We start from the raw sequence: 25,210 nt of genomic DNA on the forward strand, positions 1-25,210 counted from the left end.
CAATGGGTGTATTGAAAGGTTTCAGTCGGCTTGAAATGTGTTTTAATATAAACCGTTCTATATCGTGTTTATCAGTGTCCCACAGAGAAAAAATATCGTCAATGTAACGTTTCCAAACTGTAGGTTTTACGACGCTTTGGCTAACAATTTGTGTAAGCAATGTAACTTTGCAAGCAAGACCGCGGTTTCGAATCTTACGATTCTCGTCAGTTGCTATTTGAAGATTTGTTATGGGGAAAGGTAGAGTGTTATACTCAATTCCGTTCCGCAGACAGTATGGCAGTTTTGGGTTTTTATAGCCACTAATGTAGGATGGTAGGATCGAAAATGGTGCATTCTGATTGGTCCTTGCCAGACAGTCAGATTGCTGTAATATAGATCCGATGTGGGCTCCAGCTATGGGTTGTGTTTTCTAAGAGGTATCTAAGTGGCATTTTTTGTAATTTTTGTTGTATTTTTGAATACTGTTTTAGTCTAAAATAAAAATACACTATGGCGTAGGCTTCTACCCTCGGTGTTAACAGAATATGCTGTGTAATTTGCGTGTAACTTGGGCAAGTGAGGAAAGGGAAGAAGCAACAGAAGATGACAAGTATGGTAATGAAAGTGGTACTGACCCTAGCCTGCGAACAGCAGACGTATTTCCGGTCGTACCTCCGACCAGAAATATGTCTACTGTTCGCAGGCTATACTGACCCTGACAGTGATCTGAGTGATTTTTGAGAACCACTTGCTTAGGACGCAATATCTCCATCAACAAGAAGTATGGCGTACATCTGTTTTTATCTGTAGTGGTTCTGGATGAAATGCAATACATGTATCTCGAGATTGAGGTAGAAGTCAAAATGAGTGGAAGTAACTAAACTAGCCGAACTACAGTAGCGGATAGTCATCCTACGCTCTACTACAAAGTTTTTTCAATTACCCAAGCCACAAAGGATCTAGACATCGACGAGAACAGAATCCGAAATTACCAAAAGATGGCCATGTGCAACTATATCTACTGTAGCACGTTTCAGTAATGTCAGGTAAAATGTTTACAAACATTTTTGTAATGATCGTATTTCTATGTTTTGCGTAACGTGAATAGTATTTGTATTTTTTTGTGAAACATGATTTAGCCGTAGCATTTTTAAATGAAACGTGATTGCTTGCTTTTTTCTGTGAACGTGAAGGTGTTTAGCATTTTTCGTGATACGCGAAAAAGCAAATTACTTATGTGTGAAACTGTATTATTATTATTATTATTATTATTATTATTTATTTATTTATTCATTCACTCATTTATTTAAGATCTACGATCACCCAATTCTTGGTTTGACTGGTATACTTATTACAATTGCAAAACTCCCAAAAACTAAAGTTCTAACAATTCAATGAGATGAACTACCGCTTTAGCTGATAAGAGAAGCAGAGACCGATACAACGTAGAATTACGTTTTAAAGTGTACTATATTTCGGCTCGCCAAACCAGCCTTCTTCAGGTACAATGAGAACATCCGCTTATATTACAAATATTTGCGCAATAGCGGAACTACATAAAACTAAAGTGGTTGACACTATAAAAGACGAAGCAAATGGAATAATAATAATAATAATAATAATAATAATAATAATAATAATAATAATAATAATAATAATAATATAATAATTCTTTATTAAAATATTCCACACAAATTGCTATTTACAAGTTAAAAGTATATAATAATAATAATAATAATAATAATAATAATAATAATAATAATAATAATAATTAATTATTAGTTATTAAACTTTATTGAAATATTCGGAGCAAAATCGATATTTACAAGTTAAAACTATTAAAACTATTAAAAACCTATTTACAATTCATGCATCATCACTAAAATATATATTTGGAAGTTAAAATCTAAATCAGCTAAAATTGCGAAAATTAAGAAAAGAAAAGATAAGAAAAAAAAACTGAGAAATTCGTTCTCATCCTAAAATCTAAAATCTAGCCAGGTTTTTATCGATTTCAAAGTCGGTATCTGCAATCTTCAGCGGTGCTCTTCGCGTACAACGTGCGCCTCTCAAGCATAGCAGCGCAGATCTAAGGAGTGCAAATGAGACTGGCGCAAATCCATGACATTGTAATACCGTAATTCTCTCCCTTCTTGGTAGATAAAAGTTCGGCCAGTCTACTATGATATCTCATGCATTCACCTGCCATTCCTCCGGTGGTAGTAAATACCAGTGGAGTGAAGGATCCTTGTTCCACTTCTAGCACCCTGCTGGCGTACATTCTCTTCTTCTCACTCTCATGCTGGCGGTAGATTTGTTTTGGGGTGAGGCCTCGATAAGACTCTGCGTTCGGGTAACAAACCCTTACATCAAAAGAGGCAGAGCCTTGCCGATCCCAGAAGCCACGAGCGTGAATGTCGAGTCGGGCATCCGCTGCTCTGTTTGTACCGGGTGTCAGCACTTCTCCGTTGATCTCCTGAAGTATCGGTTCAGTTTGGACATCATTGCACACCAACTTAAGCATTTCGGCTTCTAGATCACGCAGTTCATTATGTCTTTGAATAATGAAGCCTCCACGTCTGCATACCATGGCGTGGTCTACATCAAAAACATCTCCACAAACACAGGTAAACGGGATGTCGCTTATTTGCCAATCATATCTCAAATGAATGGCGTCTTTGAATTCTCTCTTGTTTGAGGTAAAACCCATATCTTTAACAGGAATGACTGTTAGCCAGCTAGATGCCCCTTTCTCCGCAGCAAGGTCGGTAGCTCTTTTGGTTTGTTCAGGAAGAGCATTCTTTACTTCCTCTAGGTTTTCTCTAAGGCGCGCATGCTTATCTCTACGGCTACGTTGCTGCAATGTTCTAATTGTATGGTCATCCGGGAGCTCATGCGTCTGGGCCACTATCTGTTCGACTAGCGGTTCAGTTATCGAGGTTGAAGCTTCATATTCCGAGGCTGCAGTTTGACGTGGGTTTGTGATCCCAAGACCACCCATTCTTACAGGTAATGCTAACAAATCACGTTCAGCTGGCGTGCAGGTGTGCCCTGTGATAGCAGGGCACACCTGATAATAATAATAATAATAATAATAATAATAATAATAATAATAATAATAATAATAATAATAATAATAATAATAATAATAATAATAATAATAATAATAATAATAATGATGTTTTTTTTAAATAATAATGGTAATTTTATTGAATGACGAATAATAGAATACATTTTACTATCAACATGACTCTAAGCGTACTGTACAAGTATGGTTGCATGCAATAAAATTCAATAACATAATTGGAAATCAATTTTTGCACACTATTTATATCGTGAAATGGATAACAACTCAAGACATTCTCAGTTTACATTGCATTATCCAGCCTAAAAATACAAAGCTTATAAAAATACAACGCGATATTCTTCTTCTCTCCTCTTCTGCCCTATTTCCTACTTGATGATAATAATAATAATAATAATAATAATAATAATAATAATAATAATAATAATAATAATAATAATAATAATAATAATAATAATATAAGGAAAAAAGCTAGTAAATTTCTACGCGAATATTGAGACCATGTGGAAGAAGTGTTCTGCCTTTTGACATTAGAAAGGCTTCCCTCCCCTTACGGATTGAGTCTCGGTTAGAGTAGACTTTTTCTATGGCGATTAGTTGCTTGTTGTTCGCGGTGTGGTTAGGAGCAGTGAGGAAGTGTTCTGCGGCTGTGGTGGGTTTAGATTTAGTGTTAGGGTTATCTATGGTGCGGTGCGACGCATTCTTATCCCCAGAGCCGAATGGTCCTCTTAGCCGCTAGAGGCTGGGCACGAGGACCAAGTGACTCTGGGGAATCACAGCCGACATTCGTCATATAAATGGCACCGTGTTATCAGTCGATCTCATCGCCTGAAGATGGCTGGCAGTAAACAGTTGAAACGTCACGATCTACATGTCAAATGACCACATCGTGAGACAAACGATTATTATTGTTATTGTATGTACTGATAAAGAGTAGTGCTTTTGATCCATCGCTAGAAACTGCTCGAAACTGGTGCCAGCCACCTTATATATACGCGCAAAACCCACCAACCTTTGCAATTTACCAGGAATTTATACGACCACAGTTGGGTGCAACACTCATGCAAATTCCCCGAAGCTCCAGGCGGAGGAAAGAAATTAAACTTGGCAGCAGTTGGGAAATCATACGTAATTGTCACATCACGCTTTCGTTGTTTCAAAAGTACCGTGGTTACGAAGGAAGGGAAACAATGAACAAGTTAAATTCCCAAACGCAAGTCCCCTCCAAACATTCAGTCATCATTACTCATCGATTGCTCTTCAATTTCATTCCAAGTGGAAAACGTGCGCGAAGGGCGCCATTTACACTAAAGAGACAGGGTTTCATTTCAACTTATTTAAAGGAGCTTTCCCAAAATGTAGGTCTAAAAGGGCAACAAGAACGTAATGTCATGAAACGTCGCGAAACGCATTTATGTGACACAATCGTGAGAAAAACGATTAATTTAGAACTAACAAGTAGGTAACGATTACGAGTGGCAACCGTCGACATCCAACAAAAAATCAATCGGTTATCAACAACACGCGCCCGTGTCCCTCGCCTCAGGGAGCAAAAAGAGAGCGCCACAAAAACCAAGCCTCGTAACGAAAATAGTGCACAATATTTTGCCATCGATTATTTACCGCTTTCCAGCTAAACATGAACAATAACCAATAACAAATGACCTTTATTCATCTCTTCAGATATGTGCAATCACCTATTGTTGCGCTGGTATACTTACGATTGCAAACTTCCCAATAACTAAAGTGCTAACGTTTGGATGGGATGGACTGCCTTTGCAGCAATCAGAATATCCAAGAATTTACCAAATCCAGACGCGATTTACATAAAACAGATCTGTAATTTTATTGAGAGCACAGCGTTCACAGATTTGTACTTTTACGAATAGTTCATTTTCTTTTTTCATTTTATTATAAATATGTCTAGATTGCCTCACACAGCAGGCCATTCCTTCTTCTTAATCCAGCGTCTCCATTCCTGCACAGGATTCCGACCCTACGCATTCAGCACCACAGGCTTCTTACCTTGGGTGTGAACAACCAGAACAGTTGGCAATAAATATCATCATACAAACCCGTTATCAATTTTAATGCGGTAAAAAACAATTATCTGGTGATTCATTATTGATTGATGCATATCTTGGTAGATTATGTGAATGTGAAACCAGCCACAGTGTAGGTGTTGTAGACTTTCTCCATGGACACAATATAAGCCGCAGTTCTGATGTCCAATCCAAGGTTGTATTCTCCCGCACAGCGCATGATTTGCTAAAAAGAAACGAAGGCAAAGTATAAGCTGTTTCTTCGTTTACCCTCTAACTCCTAAGAGTGCCACATGGCACAAGAAGTCAATATTGGATCAGATCTTGGCGAGATTTGTACACTGCACCCCCCCACCAACCCCTTCTATACCAGACATGATTAACCACCCCTCCATTTCTTTAACCTTTTTTTTATTACACTTTCCATACCAAGGCAACATTTGACAAAAAAACTATGTGCTGAGATCTGCAAATTAAGCTATAGTTTAGAGGGTATACCAAATATACACGAGAAACGACAAATTTTTAAGGTTTTTCATTTTTTTTGGATTGGGCACTTTTCAATCTAATCTGTTATTTCCTTTGTCTTTGCAAGAGTGATAAAGGCAATGTCTCAGACGAAACCTTTCAATTGGTATATCACATTTGGTATACGGGTTCACAGTTGCCGTTTTCCCCCATGGGAGTGAAAGGGTTAAAAGTGGGATTTAGTTACTTTATTACACTCATTTCAGTGTTAATAAGAGTCTTACGTTTGACAAACGTGATGACCAACTGGTTCCAGACGGAAGTTTGCGTTCAGAACAGGAAAATCGGGAAACCAGGGAAGCAATCTTGAGGAAAGGAGACCCTCCCCCCCCCCCCCCACCCCCCGTTTAGCTCAGTTCGAGCAACTGTCATCTGCAAATGACTTGAAATTCCACGTAGAAATGGCAGTCCCGTCTACAATGGGGGCGAAAAACAACCACTGAGAATGTAATGAACCCTGACTGTGTCCACCCTCAGTGCAAACGTGGTCGAATTGGAGTCATATCTCTGAAAGGATTCCAAGCAAATGAAAGAACGACTGGGAAATCAATGCGATGTTGCCAGGTACTGGGAACAGGACAGGACGTTAGCCCATTTATAAGGGGAACCCGAGGTTCCACCCCAGAACAAATAGATGGAAGGCGAGAGCTCTCCTCGCCGCACTAACTCTCTTCCCCAGGCTTACCTAACTTTGCAAATCATGTTGACAGCGCATCATGACTTCGTATATAAGACAAAGGAAAACAAATGACATAACTGATACTTTCGAGGCGGATGATTACTGTTAATTTGGTATGTGCTGTGTCACTTACCTTAGCTGATCTCTCCATTGTGAACTCCAACCCAGAATGCACTATGTCTCGTTCAGACGCGCCCTGGAAACGAGGAAGAGAAGAACATGCACTTACGAACAGGGTGATGCAAAAGTTGCATAACTAATTCCGTACGTCAGTGCGCTCACAATCCGAGCACAATCCAGACGAACACTTTTAAAATGGGCGCTTGTCAATTCAAAAGAACAATCTTGTGGTAACATTTCTGCTAACAGCCACTACCCTACAACAATGATGTTTTCGTCGCAAGACAACATTATCCTGTCACTCACAGGCTCCTATTAAAAGCTTTACACGGAAGTCATCTCTTTGGCAAACTCTAGCACGCAGAGTGGTCGCTGCAGAGAAGTTCAACAACACAGAAGAATGGTCATTTCTGAGTCGCTGTGAACCTCATTATGAAAGCGAGGCTAATTGCATAGGTTTTAATATGAAAATTAGTTTTCAGTCATATGTGTCATATGTAAACAAAACTCAGAATTTTGGTATGAAAGCTTTGTACTTGGCCTCTCTTTCATAATGGGGTTCAAAGCAACTCGGAAATGGCCAACTGCACTGCTATCTCGAGGAGAAACTCACTTTCTTGGGCAATAACTTTCACACTTTCAAACGTTTTTTTTAGGTTCTCCGAGTAAAAAGGTAAACTCAAAAGTTACGAATGAAATTACACGTAACAATGTTGAAGTTGTACCGGGAAGAAGTTAAAACATATCAAAACGAAAAACGCTGGCCATTGAAGAGAGGATTCCACTAAACAGTAGAATTTTATAGCTATGTCGAACACAAGCGCACTATTCTTGAGCAATTTTTATTACGTTCAAAAGTGATGTCCTACATTTGTAATTCCTTCACTCACCGCAATCTTGTTGAGAAACTCTGCCGAAGGCTTGATTGGAATGGGACTCTTGTTAAAATGACTCTCCAGGCTTTCCTGGACGCTTGCTGTCGTAAATAAATAAATAAATAAATAAATAAATAAATAAATAAATAAATAAATAAATAAATAAATAAAATAACAAAAAAAAAAAAAGGTATGCAGGTAGGGCGTAGTGTACATACCTAAAAGATTAAAGTTTGCCTCCTTCTCGTATTTCCAAGTTAACCTTCCAAAGCTAACGTGATTGATGTTCTTTAGCCATTCAAAGTAGGACACAGTTACACCGCCAGCATTCAAGTACAAGTCCTGCAAGGCAAGGTTTGTACATTTACATAAAATAAACAGGATTTTGCGACGATGCTGCGAAATGTATCAACAAGGCTGCAAATGGGGGGCTATACTGAACCTCTTAGGGGGAAAAAAATGAAACGGTGTAGTTTTTGTTGACTAGGGTGACGGCGCACTCTCATAAATATTGCTTGTCAGCTGGTGATACCCAACAACTCCAAACGTTCTATATCAAAAATGTAACCGTAGTTTATATGAAGAAACTTAGGCCCAGTTCAGACGCCAAACTTTTCATGAGCCGAACTTAATTCAAATCAAGGGCGGCCCAAATCACGAAAATCCCGCCTTTTGATTCAGACGCCGAACTTAATTAGTCGAACTTAATTTATTTGAAGCAAAACCAATCGAAATGTCAGCGGGTTTTTTTTAATTATTATTTTTTATTTGAAATACGTTATAATAATTTATGTATTAGGTTCGGCTCATGAAAAGTTCGACGTCTGAATCAAAGCCGTCCCAAAGGCGAAATTCCCGGCTGTGCCAGGCGGGAAGAACCGCTGAGCCGTTCCAAATTGAAATAGCCGTTCTCAACTGATTCAGACGCCGAACTTTTCATGTACTTAATTCGAGGTTTTAGGTTCGGCTTATGAAAAGTTCGGCGTCTGAACCGGGCCTTAGTAGAAAGACTTCCAAACAGCAACACCTCGTGAAAGAGATGTGATGTTATGATTTTAAGCCCAGGGAATAAATGAGAGATGCTTTTTTCACTCAGTGGCTCATGTACACTCAGAAAAAAAATCCGAGTTCTCCCAACAGGAGACGAACCTATAATCTTCCATTAACTTGTTCAGATGCTCTATACTCTCGTGGAGGCTAAGGCCATTAAACTAAGTATGCCTGTTTCACCGACTGAAAAGATACATAAAACAGTAAGGCCTTGTAGTTGAGAAGACACGTTATCTCCTGTACTGGTTCAGTCATTACAGTTTTAGTGTATGCTGAGGAAAAAACTACCACTCCATTAAACACACTTCTTACACTAAGGATAAACAACATCCCCTCCCCTCATCCCCCATCAAAAATTTGTAACAAAGTCTGGTGTGAGAATGATGTATTATTCAGTGAGTGCCACAGGCATGCTCGGAAAAAGGAAATCCGAGTACTCCAATCAGGAGTCGAAACTAAGACTTTTTGTCTGATATGAAAAACAAAAAACTTTTCATCAAGCCACAAACAAACGCTATTTGCTCTTGATAATGCTGTTTAAAAAAAATTGCGACACTTTCACATTGGCAGAAGAACAAACAATGATTATGAGTTAAGTTTAGACGTTGGATGTTTCTAAACTTACCGGAATGACAAGCTTGTTATTTTCAATCAGAATTTTCTCTGCTTCTGGTGTCGTTGGTCCGTTTGCACCTTCAGCAATCACCTACAAAGAGGAAAATATTCGCAACATTTTTTTTTTACTTTACAATCTATAAAGCCAAGATGAAAACTATTTGATATTCCCCTTACTCAACTTCACTTCTCTTTGGACAATTTTTCTTCAATCAGTTTCATGACATGTTCAGGGAGATTCAGCAAACATATTTATCCATAGTGATACCCTCGGAGATTGTTATTTACAACCACTCACTACATTCACAACTCAGTCACTTGTGTCAAAGCGCTACGAAGGGTCGAGTAAGCTTACCTTTGCTTTGATTTTGTGAGCATTCTTGACAGTAATTTGCTTCTCATTGGCAGCTGGGACCAATATGTCGCACTCGGCCTCTAAAAGATTTTCCTCAGTCATCTGAGACAGAAAAAAAAAAGAAACAAATGGGGTTAATGTCATTAGTATAACATTTCAAAACGTAAGACTTGTACAGAGATCTTTGAGGGCACGACCCACGTTGCAACATTACATACAACCCAAGTTTCAACATTTCAACTTCTGTTATTTAAGATTTTCAAAATTTTACTTTATTTAGTACCTTGTCTTTTATTAACACCTGCTGTAACTTTTGTTGACCTTGTTTTGTTTGTTTTGAACAAGTCAATTGAGGATCTTATGGTTATTTATATATAAGTGTATTTTGGAAAGTTAACTTTTGGAGATATTAGCATATCTGTGCTACTCTGTAACTTCAAATCTAAATAAAGTCTACCGACACCAAGGCACTACTCCATCAATCTACGTCGGAAATGTCGCGCGCAACAATTTGGACATGTACGGTATAGCCATTAGTAATATTACAAGAGAAAACGTAGCACAAGAGATGTAGAAATACAAAACAAATTAAACTGTAGAAAGTTTAGAGAACTGGATATGACTTTTAGAATGCTTGTGGTACTTTCTACCAGGCATAGACTAGACAGGACGAGAGGCCAACCAAAGTTACTAGCTACGGTGCCATTTAACGCTTTTGGCATTCAAATGCACTCGACAAAGCTGTTCACATTTCTTTCTTGCTCCTATTTGTCTGACCTTGTTTTTATTACGGGCAGTACAACACATGGCTTCGGTTTCATAATCTGTTTAAATAATTAATTTGCTAAATACACTCACCTTGGCTCCAGGGAAACCCTTGACCGATCCATTGTTTTCCTGGTTAGAAGTGAAAAAAAAAAAAAAAAAAAAAAAAAAAAAAAAAAAAAAGAAAGACAGAAACAGAGATGAGATCATGTTTCATTACCATAACAGTGACTTTTACATGTACAAAAATATAACTCAAACGCGTTGTTACATCGGGCAATTTTTCTTGCAACTTGCCTCTTAATTTCGTTGCACCATTGTGACACAAGTTGTACCAAGCACTGCATAGTGTAACGTGTCCTAGTGTAACGTGTTCTGAACATGTCTCGCAACGAAAATGGCGAGATATGTTCATTTCATGGCATTTTACAGAGAAAACGGTTCGTGCAACTTGCGTCGCAATAAAATTGCGAGACAATCAACAAGAAAAATCGCTTAGTGTAACACCGTCTTTTGCCTCCTCTCAGCACACATATTGTCCTTACTGTTTACCGAAGCAAACTGTGCTAAGCTCGAATTTCTCGGTGTTCCATAGAAGCATGCGTATTACAGGAGGCCTGTCCATTACAATTTACACACCAGCATTATGTTAGGCCGCACCCGCAGCACTGAATTTGGGGCTGTTTACATGGAGGAAGGAAGATCCCAGCACTAGGAAGATCCGAGAAGGCGGAAAAACTTTTCGTTTGCTTTACATGCAGAAATTTCAGCCGAGGAGGTTACCAAATGGAGAAGGAAACGAAGAATAACTGTCGGCCTTGAGCAGCTGAACGCCCGGCTGCCGCCATGTTTGTTCTTTTTGTCCCTAGTACTAGGATCTTCCGAGCGAAAGTAGTTTACATGGTGCTAGGATCTTCCCAGTACTAGGATCTTCCTCTCTTTCAGCTAGGAAGTTCCTATCTCTAGGAAAATCCTAGCGCTAGGGCCAAGTACAACTTTTTGCATGTAAACTGAATAGAGAAAACATATGGCGCTAGGATGATCCACCCTCTAGGATCTTCCTAGTGCTAGGATTTTCCTCCCTTTATGTAAACAGCCCCTTTGGCTAATAGTACGCATGTCAAGAATCTCCAAACTCAAGTGGAGAAAGGCCGACTGTTTAATAAATGAACATTGTTCAAACATGTGTACTACCTCATGTGATTGAAAGAAAGTAAAACTTGTTTCCATACCAGTTTGTAATCTTCAAGTTCTTTCGGATCTATTCCATTTTCATTGTAAAGACTTCCATCTCTTTCCATTACACCAATACACTTGGCTCCAGCACGGTGGAGGTAGCGACACGTATGGAGGCCCACATTACCAAAGCCCTATCAAACAAGTGCGACAACATCTTAGAAATCAAATCATGAAGACCTACCCAGGAAGGTTTAACAAGACAACAAGCAAACGCCTGTCCATTGCCCGTTCCGATGTTCGTGAAGGGACTGTGCCTTAGTTAACTCATTGTTTAAATTGCGTCATATGAAGAAATGAACACCATCGTTAAAAAGATCACATGAAGTAAGTTTACCAAGTTTGGTTATTTTTCATTGCATAATAACTTGGCTGTGGCCTCTCAAAGGTTGCCCAATGTCTCTAATTCTGAGAAGGCGTCCCCGAAATCCATACAGTCTCTAATTTTTCCGATTTTTGAAGAGCATTCTACATGGTTGCAAGCTAACGGTAGAACCTCAAACCAGGTAAACTGACTAAATTAGATGTGATCTTTCTTGTGATGGACTCGGATGACTGATTAAATAAAAATTTAAAAACTCGTCCCTAGTCCCCATTTGAACTTCGGAACGGGAAACTTAGCCTTAACTTGCAAACTTTTGCGACATCAACTATCCGCTAGTAATTCACTTGCAATTAAAAACTTTAACGAGGTCACAATATTAACAAACGTTCGTTTCTTGGCGGCCATCCAGTACAATCTCGATAGCCTTTATTTCAACAGATTAGTGTTAAAAGCTTTACAGCTTGTGGGAAAGTGTGCAAGAGATACTAGAAACTGATGGACTTTCATCTGATAGAAAACTAGACCATTGCAAAACTATATTCTCTTAGAAATCTTCCTGAATGTTGCTTAAAATTTTGCGGCAATTTGCATGTTTGGATTACAAGGGTTTAAATGAACTCTAAAAATTTAAAGTGCGGCCGTTACAGCCTAAAAGTGCTCCTTTTATTTGATGAAAATAGTTTTGAAACAAATATCTTCTTAGAGACACATTCAACGTCAAATTTTGGACAAATCCACGGGGAGTTACAGCAGTTCAAAGTCGGCTGAAATCATAGCAGTCTTTGCTTAGGAAATAAAATCAAAAAATATTAACAAGCAAAACCCAGCTCAGGTACCTGAACTATAAATGTTTTTCCTTGAAGTCCAGGTTCTAAACCAACTAACTTAGCATATTTTTCTGCAAAAAAAAAAAAAAAAAAAAAAAGATATTAACATTCCAAAGTAAGGCAGTGCTTATTTTTCCGCAAAGGCTTGAATAATCTCCGTCATCTGTCTGTGATGCAACCATCAAACCTCAGAAAAATCAGAAACTTTCTGTAACATAAACCATGCACAAAGAGCAATATACCTTTAGAAAATACAGTTTAAGGGAGGACAGAAAAGACAAAAAATGCGCATGATTTTGATACTTGTAATGAGATCAAAGTCCATTTTCTGATTTGGTGCAACACTCCTTCCAATTTTTCCCTCTCTATTAACGGGCAATCACTAAAATAACAAACGATAGTTGACAAACCAGTACTGTTGAACTCCAAAAAAAATTGTCAAACCCCTGCTTTTGAATGACAAACCTCCAAAAATTATTTATAAAAAAAAATTCTTTAATGCATGTGTGACGGAATTTTTTTTCTGTATCCTATTGTCTGGTGTTTGAAGTAATATATCACAGAAGAAAGAATGTTCCTTCTAGTTTTCAAACACCAGAAGTGGGTCTTAAACTCATCAACAATACTAAGTTCAGGTTGGTTTGAGCCATGCATGAACCAAGCTCCTAGGTATCCATGACAACCTTATGAGTGTCAATGTTGTATGTACATATCTAAGGAGGAGGGGAAAGGGGCACAAAGACAGCAATTGTACAATGAATTTCAGAAACATGAGGACTTGTAGCACCACTACTAACTGGGCCACCCTACAGCACATGTGAGCTGCCATGAAGGAGATTACTGGCCAACATTGTCTCAAGTTTAAGTTCACGTAAATAGAATATTTCCGATTTGCTTTGAACCTCATTATGAAAGTGAGGACAAGTGCAAAGTTTTTTGTTCATATGCAAACACAATCTTGTACCCAGAGTCTTCAGGCCTTTTGGTCAGCGGGGCAACGCCGGGAAGACTCTGGGGACATCGAAAAAATTCAATTTTTTTGATTGGCTGTTCCGTAACGGTTTCCATTGTTTTACCACAGAATTCCTGCGGTAATAAAATTTGATGTACCCAGAGTCTTCCCGGCATTGCCCAGCTGACCAAAAAGCCTGAAGACTCTGGGTACGAGATTGATGCAAACAAAACTAATTTTCATATGAAAAGTTTTGCACTTAGCCTCGCTTTCATAGTGAGGTTCACAGCAACTCGGAAATGGCCTATTACATTTCGCAACTTAAAAAAAAAAATTGCAGTCAAGTTTTTTTTAGCCAACTTCCCGGTATTTGGATTTGTCAAATGCAATTGTAGGAATTGACACAAAGTTGTTGAGAAAGTTGGCAAGATTAGATGCAATTAAGCTTTATCACACGCATGGTTGTAAACGACTGTTATTAAGAAGCCAACTTGTATTTAGCAGATTTAGCAACATAAATTTGCAAGCATGAAGGTTTTTTGGCCTGCCTGTAGTTTAAGTTGCACCACTGAAAAATAAACAAAAAAATTATGCACGGCAAGCAGCAAAGTGCAATACAGGATGTCCGAGTGTATAGCCTTATCTAAATCTGCGTTATTACGTAAAGTTAAGTTTTCCGTTTTTCCAGAATGTTTGTAATTTGCTGTAATTTTTTTTTTGGTCTTGTCCTGCCTTGACTAGCTTTGTGGCTATTTGCGGGACAAGCCCTTTATATAATCTAAATCTGTAAATAAATTGTTGTTGTGTTGTCGAGTGTACTTTATGAATGTGGATAATATGAAATACCGTCCATTTTACAAGAGATAAAAAAATTATTCTTGAAATAACCTAGTAACCTAGTTAGCTTTTTACATTAATTTGCAATTTTACCTGAATTAATAAAATTGTCTATTCCATGGAAGACACCCTATAAGAGTGAGAAAAGAAAAATTAATCATAAATTTATTTTAGTACTTTATTTAATACCTATCCAGTAAAGGAACAGTTTTTTTGTGTTGTAGAACTATCTCCTTGCTTCAAATTGTAGATGACAAGCAGTCCCTTTCTTACATTTATAGGGATAGTAAAGCAAGCCCACTCTACTAACCCTAAGAAAAACAAGGAAGTGCTTGTCGTCTGTCTAAAATTCTCTGCGATCTTTTGCATGAAATCACTTGGTGACCACAATTCAAAACAAATCAAATCAAATTACCCTCCCTGTGGCTGATATTCTTCCATGAATTCCACCAAGATGGACTGGTTTCCCAGTGACACAAGCATAGGCATTCATATTACCATAACCTGAAACATCATAACATACACTAGTCAGCAGTTATTTATTATTTGAGATAGAAATCATTTTGCAGGTTAGAACAGTTTTCATTTGAGCACCGTAAAACTAACCAAAGGCATTAGCACCGCAATTAACCAATCAGAAATCAAAGCAAATACATGTAGCTAGCCGACACCAAGAGCAGGAAAACGTGTGCAAGCAGGGCACGGATGGTTTGGGTTTTGCTACTGATTACTTGAGAAGGTGGCATGTGTTTTGCTGGCCAATCACAGAACAAAGTAAAGCAAAACCAAGCAAACATGAAATTACTTTCGACACTCAACTGAAATCCACTCATTCCGATACAGTTACAGAAACAAAAGAGAAGTTTGGGTAACAGAAAGGTTCTCAGGAAACAGTGGGAACCATAATCCAAAAAGCATCCCAGTTTGTTAGCCTATAACCATCTGATTATATATGCTGATATACTGTACAGCGGTGCTGTTTGTTTGGAAATGCCAGTGCTAAAAGTATAATTAGGCTGTCGCTAATTCAGCGACGCAGACTGCCAAAATTTTTTTCAATATTTTGTATTCTACATTTCGTTACCTTTTGACAGAGCACACACGATTTAGCATGCATCATCGCACAAATATTTCAAACTTTATGAAATGAAAATTCTAAATTCTATTTTTTGGTTCCATAGATCGATCAGTGTACTTTGCTAAAACAATAAGACAGCTCGCTCTCGGTTTCTACCACCTTTGATAGTTGCCAGCTATTACCTGATAGAACCTCAAGCTTGCCGTCTAATGTTTATTAGTATTATATACCACTGCACTTTTGTCAAGTACGTATGTTACTGACAAACCATTATCAATTTTGTACCTAACGTCATATCAAATGAGTCAGCTATCCAGCTCATTTCTCTCTCCCCAGTCCCCATGTCAGGTGCTGGCACATCAAGGCCTGGACCAATAAAATTCTTCTTGGCAAGCTCTACTGTGAAGCGGCGTGTAATCTTCTCTATCTCATTTTGCTTTAATGGAAAAAGAAACATGACAGCATTAGATCTGGATATGCAATGAAGTGAGGAGATGTGCTGTACTTCAGATTTTAATAATACATGTAATGACAAAATAATAGAAATAATTAATTTATTGTTGAATGATAAGATCATATTTCAACAAGGAGCCCACATGCCATCACAGAGAGTGGTTTTCAGTGGGTCATTGCAATAAATATATCAAACATTTCAAAAAAATACTCACACTTCTGAATTTGAGAGACATGTTTCGGATACAACCGTATCCATCATCAGTTTCAGAATGTTACTGATGCTGCAATGTTACTGATAATGCAAATTCAAAAGTGCGTGCATTTTTCTCAAATGTTTAAGATCTCTTACAATATTAAGAAATAAATATAAAATAAATAAACAAACAAATAAATAAATAAACATGAATAAATAAATAAATAAGTACTGCAATTTAAGAGATATCCAAGTTCATGTAATGAAAAGCCAAAAAGATCTTAAAATTCCTTAGCAATCCATGCAGAAAAGTCCAAAAACATTTTTTGGTGAAATGTTCAAATCACTCACTTTTCAAAAGACAAAATAATGCAATATGAGAGCAATGTCAAAAGTCCATCTTGCAATACAAGGCACTGCATACACCCGATTGCAAAAACGTTGACACCTAAAAAGCATAAACCATGAACGATGAGACCCAACGGATTTAAAAATAAGACCTTGTTGGCCATCTTGACACTTTAAGGAAAGCTTGGAGAGTTTCCATCATTCACCACGTGCAACTAATTTTGGTTATCAACCGTCTCACAAGAATAGAATGTTACGCAAATAAATAAAGTACACTAGTCTTATACCCATAGAGCCATTGGGTCTCATCGTTCACGGTTTATGCTTTTTAGGTGTCAACGTTTTTGCAATCAAGTGTATACTGTAATACCATACGTGTCGATTTAACCCCCTTCTATAGCCAAAATTTGAAAACAATAAAAATAATTGTCTCCCCTTGAGTAATTCAAGGGCCCCATTTTCTTCCCCTCTGTTTCTATTTGGTGTATATATACCAGGGTCCAAAATTGCGCCTTCCTGGTCGCCAATGCGACTAAAAATTTTGCACTGGCAACCAGAATTTCACAACTAGTCGCCAGCGGGCGATTAACTATTTCATGCCACGATCATTATACAAACAATAACTTTGATTTTCAGCCAAATCGATAAAAATAAAATTCAAAGCCGCCCGCCAATTGGTCACTTACTTTTTACCTTTCCACCGCTTTTGAAGTATAAAACCGATTTTCCTGTTATTATAAATCTATCACAACGCTTCACAGCTCGAGCAGTGCGAAGCTTCGCCGCCATGTTTTTTAAACGAGAAATGCTGCACAGTTGTGGCCTGGTGTGAACAACATGGCAATCCGTCGATCGTCTTGACAGAACGCGAAAGGAGAGATCGTTTACGGTTTTGAACATAGAGCAAAGAACCAACCGGCAGTTTTTTTTAAATCGGGTATATTTCTTCTCCAAAAGGTAGAGACAAGAGAAGACCTGTATTAAGTTGACTTAAAACATTTAGCAGTCTTATGAAACTGCGTATATAGCCGGCATTCAATTCGTTTGTCATGGTTTTTCAGTGGTAGGTGTGTAAATCGCCATTGCAGCCCCAAACGCGTTCTCTTCGTTCTGATTCTTAAAAGAAAAATTGGCGCCCAGAATTTTCCATCTGGCAACCAAAAAGTTTGGTTTGCGTTTCGCTGCGAAGGAAAAATTTTATTGACACTTTTTTTTCTGCTTTTTGGCGACCACATTTTTCCATATGGCGACTGAAAAAAAAAATTTCAGTCGCCACTTGGCGCCTGCCTAAAAAAGTTAATTTCGGACCCTGTATACATTGTATTAGAACATAGTGCGCATGCTTCGTTATCTAATTCCTATTAGCGTTATCACGGTACATTTCTCAACATACGCAAGGCCGTGCGTCCATCCGATGACGTGCGCAAGTCAGATGGGGAAGCATGCGTACGCTATACACCGAATTCATAAACATGGCTGCCGCACGGTATTGAGCTTGGGGTGGCTTAGGACAATACGGAGTCGACACATTTTAGGATAGACGTGGCATTTACGACCGTTAACCACCAAATCCTTTCTTGGTTTCACTTCATTCTAAGTGTAAAGAGCAGACTTTAGTTGTATCTTAACTTTAAAGCGTTCGCCTTCGTCTCTCCGTATTTTAGCTAGCCAGACATCTCTCAGCTTTCCTTTTGGTGGGAAACCAAACAATCCTACCTTTTGCCCTTCTGGACCGACCGTTCCTTTTTGATTGCACAATGGAACACAACAATTTATATTAGAATTTGGTTTATATGATCGGAAGCGATTGTTGATTCTAAGGCTGTCCTAAAATGCCTCGCCCTGGTGCTAGATCCCAGTTTCAACTGCGTGGTGCGCTATTTTTTTAGTTTATGAATTTGGTGTATGTTATAAAAAACTTTTTACAGAGAGACAACACCTTCAAAAACTTATTAATAATTCATAAGCCCATTGGCCTATCAAATGGTCGATATAACAACATGTGCAGTGGTTTTAAAACCCGATAAAACCTCCTCCTTATTAGTATGCGGTGTTTAATGTTTTTCTGGTATGCTAATTTCCAACGTTCACAAAAGCATCATTGTTATCAACTCTCTTGACACATGCTTTTCCAGGAATGCTTTTGAAGCCATTCAAAAAACTTGCAGCACGTGATTTATCGGGTCTAAAACCACTTGGCTGCGCCTCATGGTTTTAAATCCCGATAAAACACCAGTTGCTGCTCATGTTTTAAACATTACAAAAAAATGTATATTTATAAGAGTTTGTCAAAGCTTAATGAAATGTTAAGATTAAACCGATATGAGAAACCACTTTCACCTTTGTGTTTTTGTACAGCACATTTAGAGAATTTTGTAATTAATCAGGAACAAAACCAGTTTTCCAGGAATCATTTACTTTATTTTCACTATGTTATAAAAGAATTGGATCATGCTTTTAGCTGTGCGTATATCAAGTTATGGATGCACTTGGCAAGTTTGGAGAGCGCTCAAGAAGCTCGAATTGCTCTAGGCGTACTCCAGGGCTGTCAACTCTCCCGGATAATCCGGGAGTCTCCAGACTTTGAACCGTATCTCCAGATTTATGTCTGTAATCTCCAGATTTTGAGCCCTATCTTTTGGTCTCCAGATTTATGTTTTGTAATCTCACAGATAATTGACGAATTTTCCTATTTGTAGTAGTCTCTCTCGACTTTTTGGCAAGAAAAGTCGTTAATGTTGAGCGTGGTTTCATGTACTTCATCCCCCATTCCCCCCCCCTCCCCACTGAAGCCATGAATTTGACCTTGATGAGACACCTCTGTAAGGCGCTTTGTTATTGCTGGCCGGGGAAATCATATTCTCCATATTTGAAGACGTGTGAGGCTGACAGCCCTGAAACTCTTACGCTTCTCTTGTGCTCTCCAAACTTCCCCATGCATCCATACTGTAACTCGATATATGCATGCTAAGTATGAACCAATTCTTAAGTTTTACGTACTGAGTATTTTGAAGGGTTGATCTTGATTCCTCCCTTGGCTCCACCAAAGGGAACATCCACGACAGCACATTTAAATGTCATGAGCGTGGCCAATGCCTGTACCTCATCAATATCAACATCATCACTGTACCTAATCCCTGATGAAAAAATGAAGCACTCGAGTCTTAATGATAATGATAACAATGATGATAACTTAAAATATTAATTTTGTAAGTATCAAAATCTCTAGCAGTTAAAACACTGCTAATATTGTGTACAATGTAAGTTATTGTAATCTAAAATGTGTATGACACTGACTTTTAAAACGTTAAAAACCAAACATTTATAAAAACTTAACAAGACGTTTTGGACGAAAATCTTTGGCCTTCGTCCGTTTAAAAAATGACAAATAAGCAAACGCTTATGTAACGGTTCACAGTTTGCGTGTGCTACGACGCGTAACGAACGATCACTGCACAAGAGAACAAATCACGTGAGTGAGCTATAAATTCCCGGAACATCAATATGCTCTCTGGGATCTTGTACTGTACAGTACAAGCCATTAAATCAAACGAGAAGATACAGTAAGTTTACCACATCAATGTCTATTATTATTTTGACATTTTTAAGAGTTACGTGTAATTATTTTTTAATTTATGGAATTAATGGGATTTGCTGAGATGTTCAGAAAAAAAAAAAAACACTAAATAAACTAAGACTATTATAGACCTCAAATGGCTAAAGACAGGTGTTAACCTTGTGCACACAGCTCCCAGTTTACAGGAAAATTCAAACAATTGATTCAAGTGTGCTAATCAGCTCTCATGGTAGGATTTGGCTGCTAAGATGTTAAAGATGTAAACATTCCAAAAAGTTAATTTCTTGATCAATGAGAGACTTCTTGACAAACCCCATGTCAGTTTTTGTATAAAGAAATCAATGTAGATGTCTCTTGTGACATGTAAATTTGAGTTCAGCCCAGGTTCAATTGGAGGTGGCTAAATTGCAAGTCCGAACATACAGTAGAAGCTATGTGCCACATATACACAGACCTGCCAACTCTCCTGGTTTTCCTGGAAGTCTCCAAGTTTTTCATCAAATCTCCTGTGATGTGACGCCCCTCGGAGGCTCTCCATCGTTGTGCGGAAGGTTTCTAGACGTCTCCAGATTTTTGTACTCCGGGGGTTGGCAGGTATGTACATACATGTGCAAATTATACTGTCTACTATTAAATAAAATAATTGTTATCCGCAATGAAAGCAACTTGTGTCTCAAAATATTTTAAGTTAATACCTGTCTGGGCACTAATTTGTAAATTCTTACATTTAAAGACAAGTGTAGGCCCTCTCAATGAGCAAATCTCCAAATTTTTGAATAAACCCTCCTAACTATGTTTACTTAGAATATTTTACAGCATAATATTTTTATAACCATAAAGTAAGAGAAACTCACCTCCTTTGCATGGTGTTCTGTGATGGCTATGCTGTGCCCTATAACCTTGGATGAGTTCAAATTCACCATTATCACGTCTGACTGGAAACATTACTGAAAGAACGTCAGCACAGGGCTTCATAACATCTAAAGTGCCTGTCAAGACAACAAGACGATCATGAATGTTATAGATTAAAGGGGCAGTACCATGGGAGATCGATGGGAGATATCATGATTTTTGGCCAAAATTCACTAAATTTAAACTTTGAACACTGTGTTAATTAATTTCTCAATCGCTAATTTAAAGAAATATTAAAAGTGATTCTAAGACGAAAGGTTGAACCAAAATATAGTACAACCAGCGATTTTTAGTGCGTTACAACAGCGAAATTTGAAAACATCTGCCAGGTTTTCAAATTTGAACCCCTCTCTATCTTGGTCATCTGCCGGCGAAAATATCCTGGGATAGTTTCTTTGCATTCTGATAGTCTTTTAATGGACTTTTGTCATTATATCTTGGCTGCTATCAATCGAATAGCATCTTTCCGATTTTCGATGTGTTACTAAAAATAGCGTGATACTGTCCCTTTAAGTGACAGCTTCTAACGTACAGACGTTGTCATGCAAGATAACAATAAGACAATCATGTATTTGAAAGTGAGAGCTTCTAGTATACAGACAAAAGGATGACTTGCATTGTTATCTGCCTTCACTTCTGAAGATTTTCCTGAGAGCTTAAGTAATAATGATACATGCAAGTTGACTGCATTCAGTTTATCACAAAAATCAGACAGCAAATTTAATGTGAAAAGTAGGAAGCCCCAACAGACAAAGTCAAACCCTGCAAAATTAACCTTCAGCAAAGCAGTTAGATGCTCTTGAGTCCCCAAGCCACAGTGAACTGTGGCAAGCATGGTCATTCATACTTGATTTACAGTATATATGATTTGTAAAATGCTCAGCATAATACTGTACTACTTTTTTTAGATACAAAATAATAATTATTATATACGTGACAATAACAAACTGGAGAGTGATACAGCAGGCAAATCAGTGGTTCATGGCATGGCAGCTCTATGTTTAAAGTCTTTTTAAAAGTTAAAGAACGCACCCACTAAGAGTATTAGCAGGCATTTATTCGATTGTTTAATTGAAATGTCAATGTCTGTGTTTCCTCTTTAGTTTCCATTGCAGATGTGGATAATGTTTGCAATGATCTGGTTACAGTTGATCGAAGGTGAGACTGTTGAAATGCCTGTTTAACAAGTATAAATAAAAACTTGCCAACCCATCATAAATGTTAACAATACTGCTACAATGCAGTACCAATACTGCTACAACGCAGTGCCAATACTGCTGGGACGAAAGCAATGTTGAAGGTACCATGACCTTACTGTTTGGGGTTGATGTGAAGTTATAGCATCCAACAAGTTTAACATATCAAGTCTATAATCTGTACTAGAAGTACCTTGAATTACATGTATCCTGTAAAATTTTCAATTAACAAGCAGGGGTTTTGACATTACAATTTTAAACAGGGGGCAAAAGGTTAGTTCACCTAGGCAGGATAGTTAATGTTCTTTTATAGAAAACGTCAGATGAGATGTTAAAAGCTGCTAGGCAAAGTCACGTTCACAGTAGTTACCAATTTGAAAACTTTTATGTAAAGAAATACTTTGACTGATAATTTTTATTTAGCCTTTCAACAATATGCTATACTCCAGTAAATGTGAAAGGAATTTTATGAACGCCATTCAAAAGACCTATACGCAGTACCTATACAATGTTAATTTAATTCAGCAATGGGTTGATTCGGGTCCATTTGGAGTGGTTATCGAGGAGCAGTAGAGAAAGCCTTTAATGATTCATAGAAGATCCCAAATGTGTCAAGGACCTACTGGACCTTATTTCCGAAAGAACTTCTGAACATGCATTAAGGGGTAGCAATATTTTGGTCGTGCCAAATGTTAGAACGACTAAATATGGCCCTAGATCATGGGACTACTTTGCCACCAAACGCTGGAATGCCCTTCCAGAAGATATTAAAAAACTGGCTGGCGGCAAAGAATTTGTACATGAAATAAGGCAAAGACACTTTTAATCTTTGGGTAACTCGTTGTACTCTTAATGGCATATACATTTGTAAATTGTATAATTATCTCACCCATATCTTATCTTCTCCATTTTAAATTCAAATCTAAGTACTTTTATAATATTATTTGTATTTCTTACATTAGACTAATACATTTTATTGTTTTTATATTTTTTAGTAGAGAAACTGAAAACTAGCTGTGAAGCTAAGTGCATTAGCCACTTAAAATAAAGTGAGCACGAGAAGGGTTTTTGGTTTAAGTTTATCACAAAGCAATCATCAGAAATGACTTGTTACAGAGAATTTAAAACATGTCAAAATTTCATTTCAATCTGAAGTTTCTATAAAGTTGTGACACTTGGAGCTTATAACAAAAATCATTGTCATTCTCATCGATTGCAAATCGTATAGGAAAAATAATTAACGCAACTGGCACTGCCACGAGGACAATTTAACACCAGATAGTCCTTATATGGAAATAGCGGGGGTTGGGAAGGGGCGTAAGCGATGTTGTAATTTTCCGCTATGGTCTTCATATAAAATACTTGAAATAAACAGGCAAGGATCTAATCTAAACAAAGATCTGTACTGTAATTGGAACTGCTACAGAAAAAAACGTTTATAGGTGTACTTTTAGCACCAAAATGTTGCGATTTTTTGGTTGGAACGTTACACAAAGCCAGACAGCAACGTGACTTGTGATGACATGTCATCAGCAAACACCGGCTGCGTTTATATCGAGTTGCGGAAATTTCAAATACTTCAGAAATCATTCACCAACATATACATGTACGTCAGTTTGCAGAAACACAGTTTCACAAAGAAATAGAGGTTTTCCAAGAGAATTTTGTAAAGTAAAACTGCGTAAGATGTCTTTTCGTACAAGAAAACCAATGCAACAATAGCGTAAACTGATCTAAACGCCGACAGACGAAACAAATTGTTTATCACAGTCAGTAGCTTGCCGCGGGGGATCACAAATTTATGCAATTTATTCTTGTGCGAGCTTACCTTTTATTCTATGCTTTTTATCCTCGAACTTCTCAGGACGATAGCCTGGAGGATCCGGTTTCGTTAGCAACCTATGCTCCACGTAGGTTCTTGCACTTTCAAAGAAGCCTTCACACATTTCTGTGAAAGAAGGATCTTTCGGATCGGAGCTTGTGGACATCTTTGCAACGGCATTTTGAACAGCTGGAAGACATTTGGTGCTTCTAAGTAAGGCAGACCTTATAGAACTAACACTTTGAACACTAAACATGACGAATTCTCAGTAAATCAAAAGCTACAACGAACAAGAGAATGCGCCGGAAACCCGATCAGGAACGTGCCTTTCGTTGCTCGATTGTGAGGTGATTCTCACAGCCAATCAGAGACTAGAGCCAGTTCTGCGTTCTTCTTGACTCGGCCACTGCATTATGTCAAGAGAGAGATTAAAATTTTTATCCAGCAGTTTTGAGGAAAAAATGCTTCTGAAGATACATTTTAACGCTGAGATAATGATAAACTGAGAATCAATTTATGATATGAATAAAGGCATAGTACTTTATTGGGATTTGACCAAAGCGAATGTCAACTAGGTACCTAATTCGCTAGGGTTTTATACACTGTATATCGCATATGCCTCCTAATATTATTTTTGAGGTATTTATTACGCAGTTTATGGCTACACGAGAAAAGCAGGTGGAGCAATACAAAAAGAAAATTGGGGGTAACCTCAAATTTTCCAGCGATAATTAGGCAGCAATAACTCTAAAAGCTTTGTAATATAGAACAATGTATGGCTATTTTTTATTATTATTATTATTATTTTTTTTTTTTTTTTTTTTTTTTTTGCCAAATTGAAGCAAAATCATCTCTAAAAATGCTTGGTTACCCTTAAGAGCAACAGTAATTCTAAAATGCTTTAAACGGGTAGTTCTGGTATAAAAGGGTCTGGCCTTGCCATTCTCGCCTAAAAATGTCAATCAACCATCAGAGGGTGCGTTTTTTTGGGAGAATCCAAAAACGGATTTGTGATCTCAGATCATTCGGATCATGGTGCATCAAAGGAACCGACGAATCCAATCTGGACAAGGATTCGTCGATTCCTTTGATGCACCATGATCCGAATGACAGTGGATTCGTCGGTTCCCGTCGGATCTGAGATCAGAAATCCGTTTTTGGATTCTCCCAAAAAAAACGAACCCAGAGAGTAAACAACTCAATACTCACAAACAACATACGTTTTTTCTACGACCCTTACTGATAAAATTAGCTCAAACAGGTTTCGAAGTAAGCCCCATCAACCGAATAAGAAACTGATACCTGATATTACTGTGATGTAAGATTTTGAGGCATATCTTTTCAGAGGACGCTTG

General features: G+C 37.8%; 1 protein-coding gene across 1 annotated transcript; it reads right to left on the reverse strand.

Moving 5' to 3' along the window:
- Nucleotides 1-4,888: 4,888 nt before the first annotated feature.
- On the reverse strand, nucleotides 4,889-24,196 carry LOC146470278 (glutamate dehydrogenase, mitochondrial-like). Its single transcript, XM_085122357.1, has 15 exons — nucleotides 23,862-24,196; nucleotides 20,780-20,914; nucleotides 19,349-19,485; nucleotides 15,637-15,787; nucleotides 14,689-14,777; nucleotides 14,367-14,403; nucleotides 12,494-12,555; nucleotides 11,329-11,466; nucleotides 10,190-10,228; nucleotides 9,332-9,433; nucleotides 8,987-9,067; nucleotides 7,530-7,653; nucleotides 7,327-7,412; nucleotides 6,450-6,512; nucleotides 4,889-5,335 (listed from the first exon to the last, which is right to left on the reverse strand). The coding sequence occupies exons 1-15, from the start codon at nucleotides 24,109-24,111 to the stop codon at nucleotides 5,216-5,218; spliced, it is 1,614 nt and encodes a 537-aa protein (XP_084978483.1). The 5' UTR covers nucleotides 24,112-24,196; the 3' UTR covers nucleotides 4,889-5,215.
- Nucleotides 24,197-25,210: the final 1,014 nt, after the last annotated feature.

This window comes from Pavona decussata, unplaced genomic scaffold (genome assembly GCF_977016875.1).
Source record: "Pavona decussata unplaced genomic scaffold, jaPavDecu1.1 SCAFFOLD_114, whole genome shotgun sequence".
NCBI lineage: Eukaryota > Metazoa > Cnidaria > Anthozoa > Scleractinia > Agariciidae > Pavona > Pavona decussata.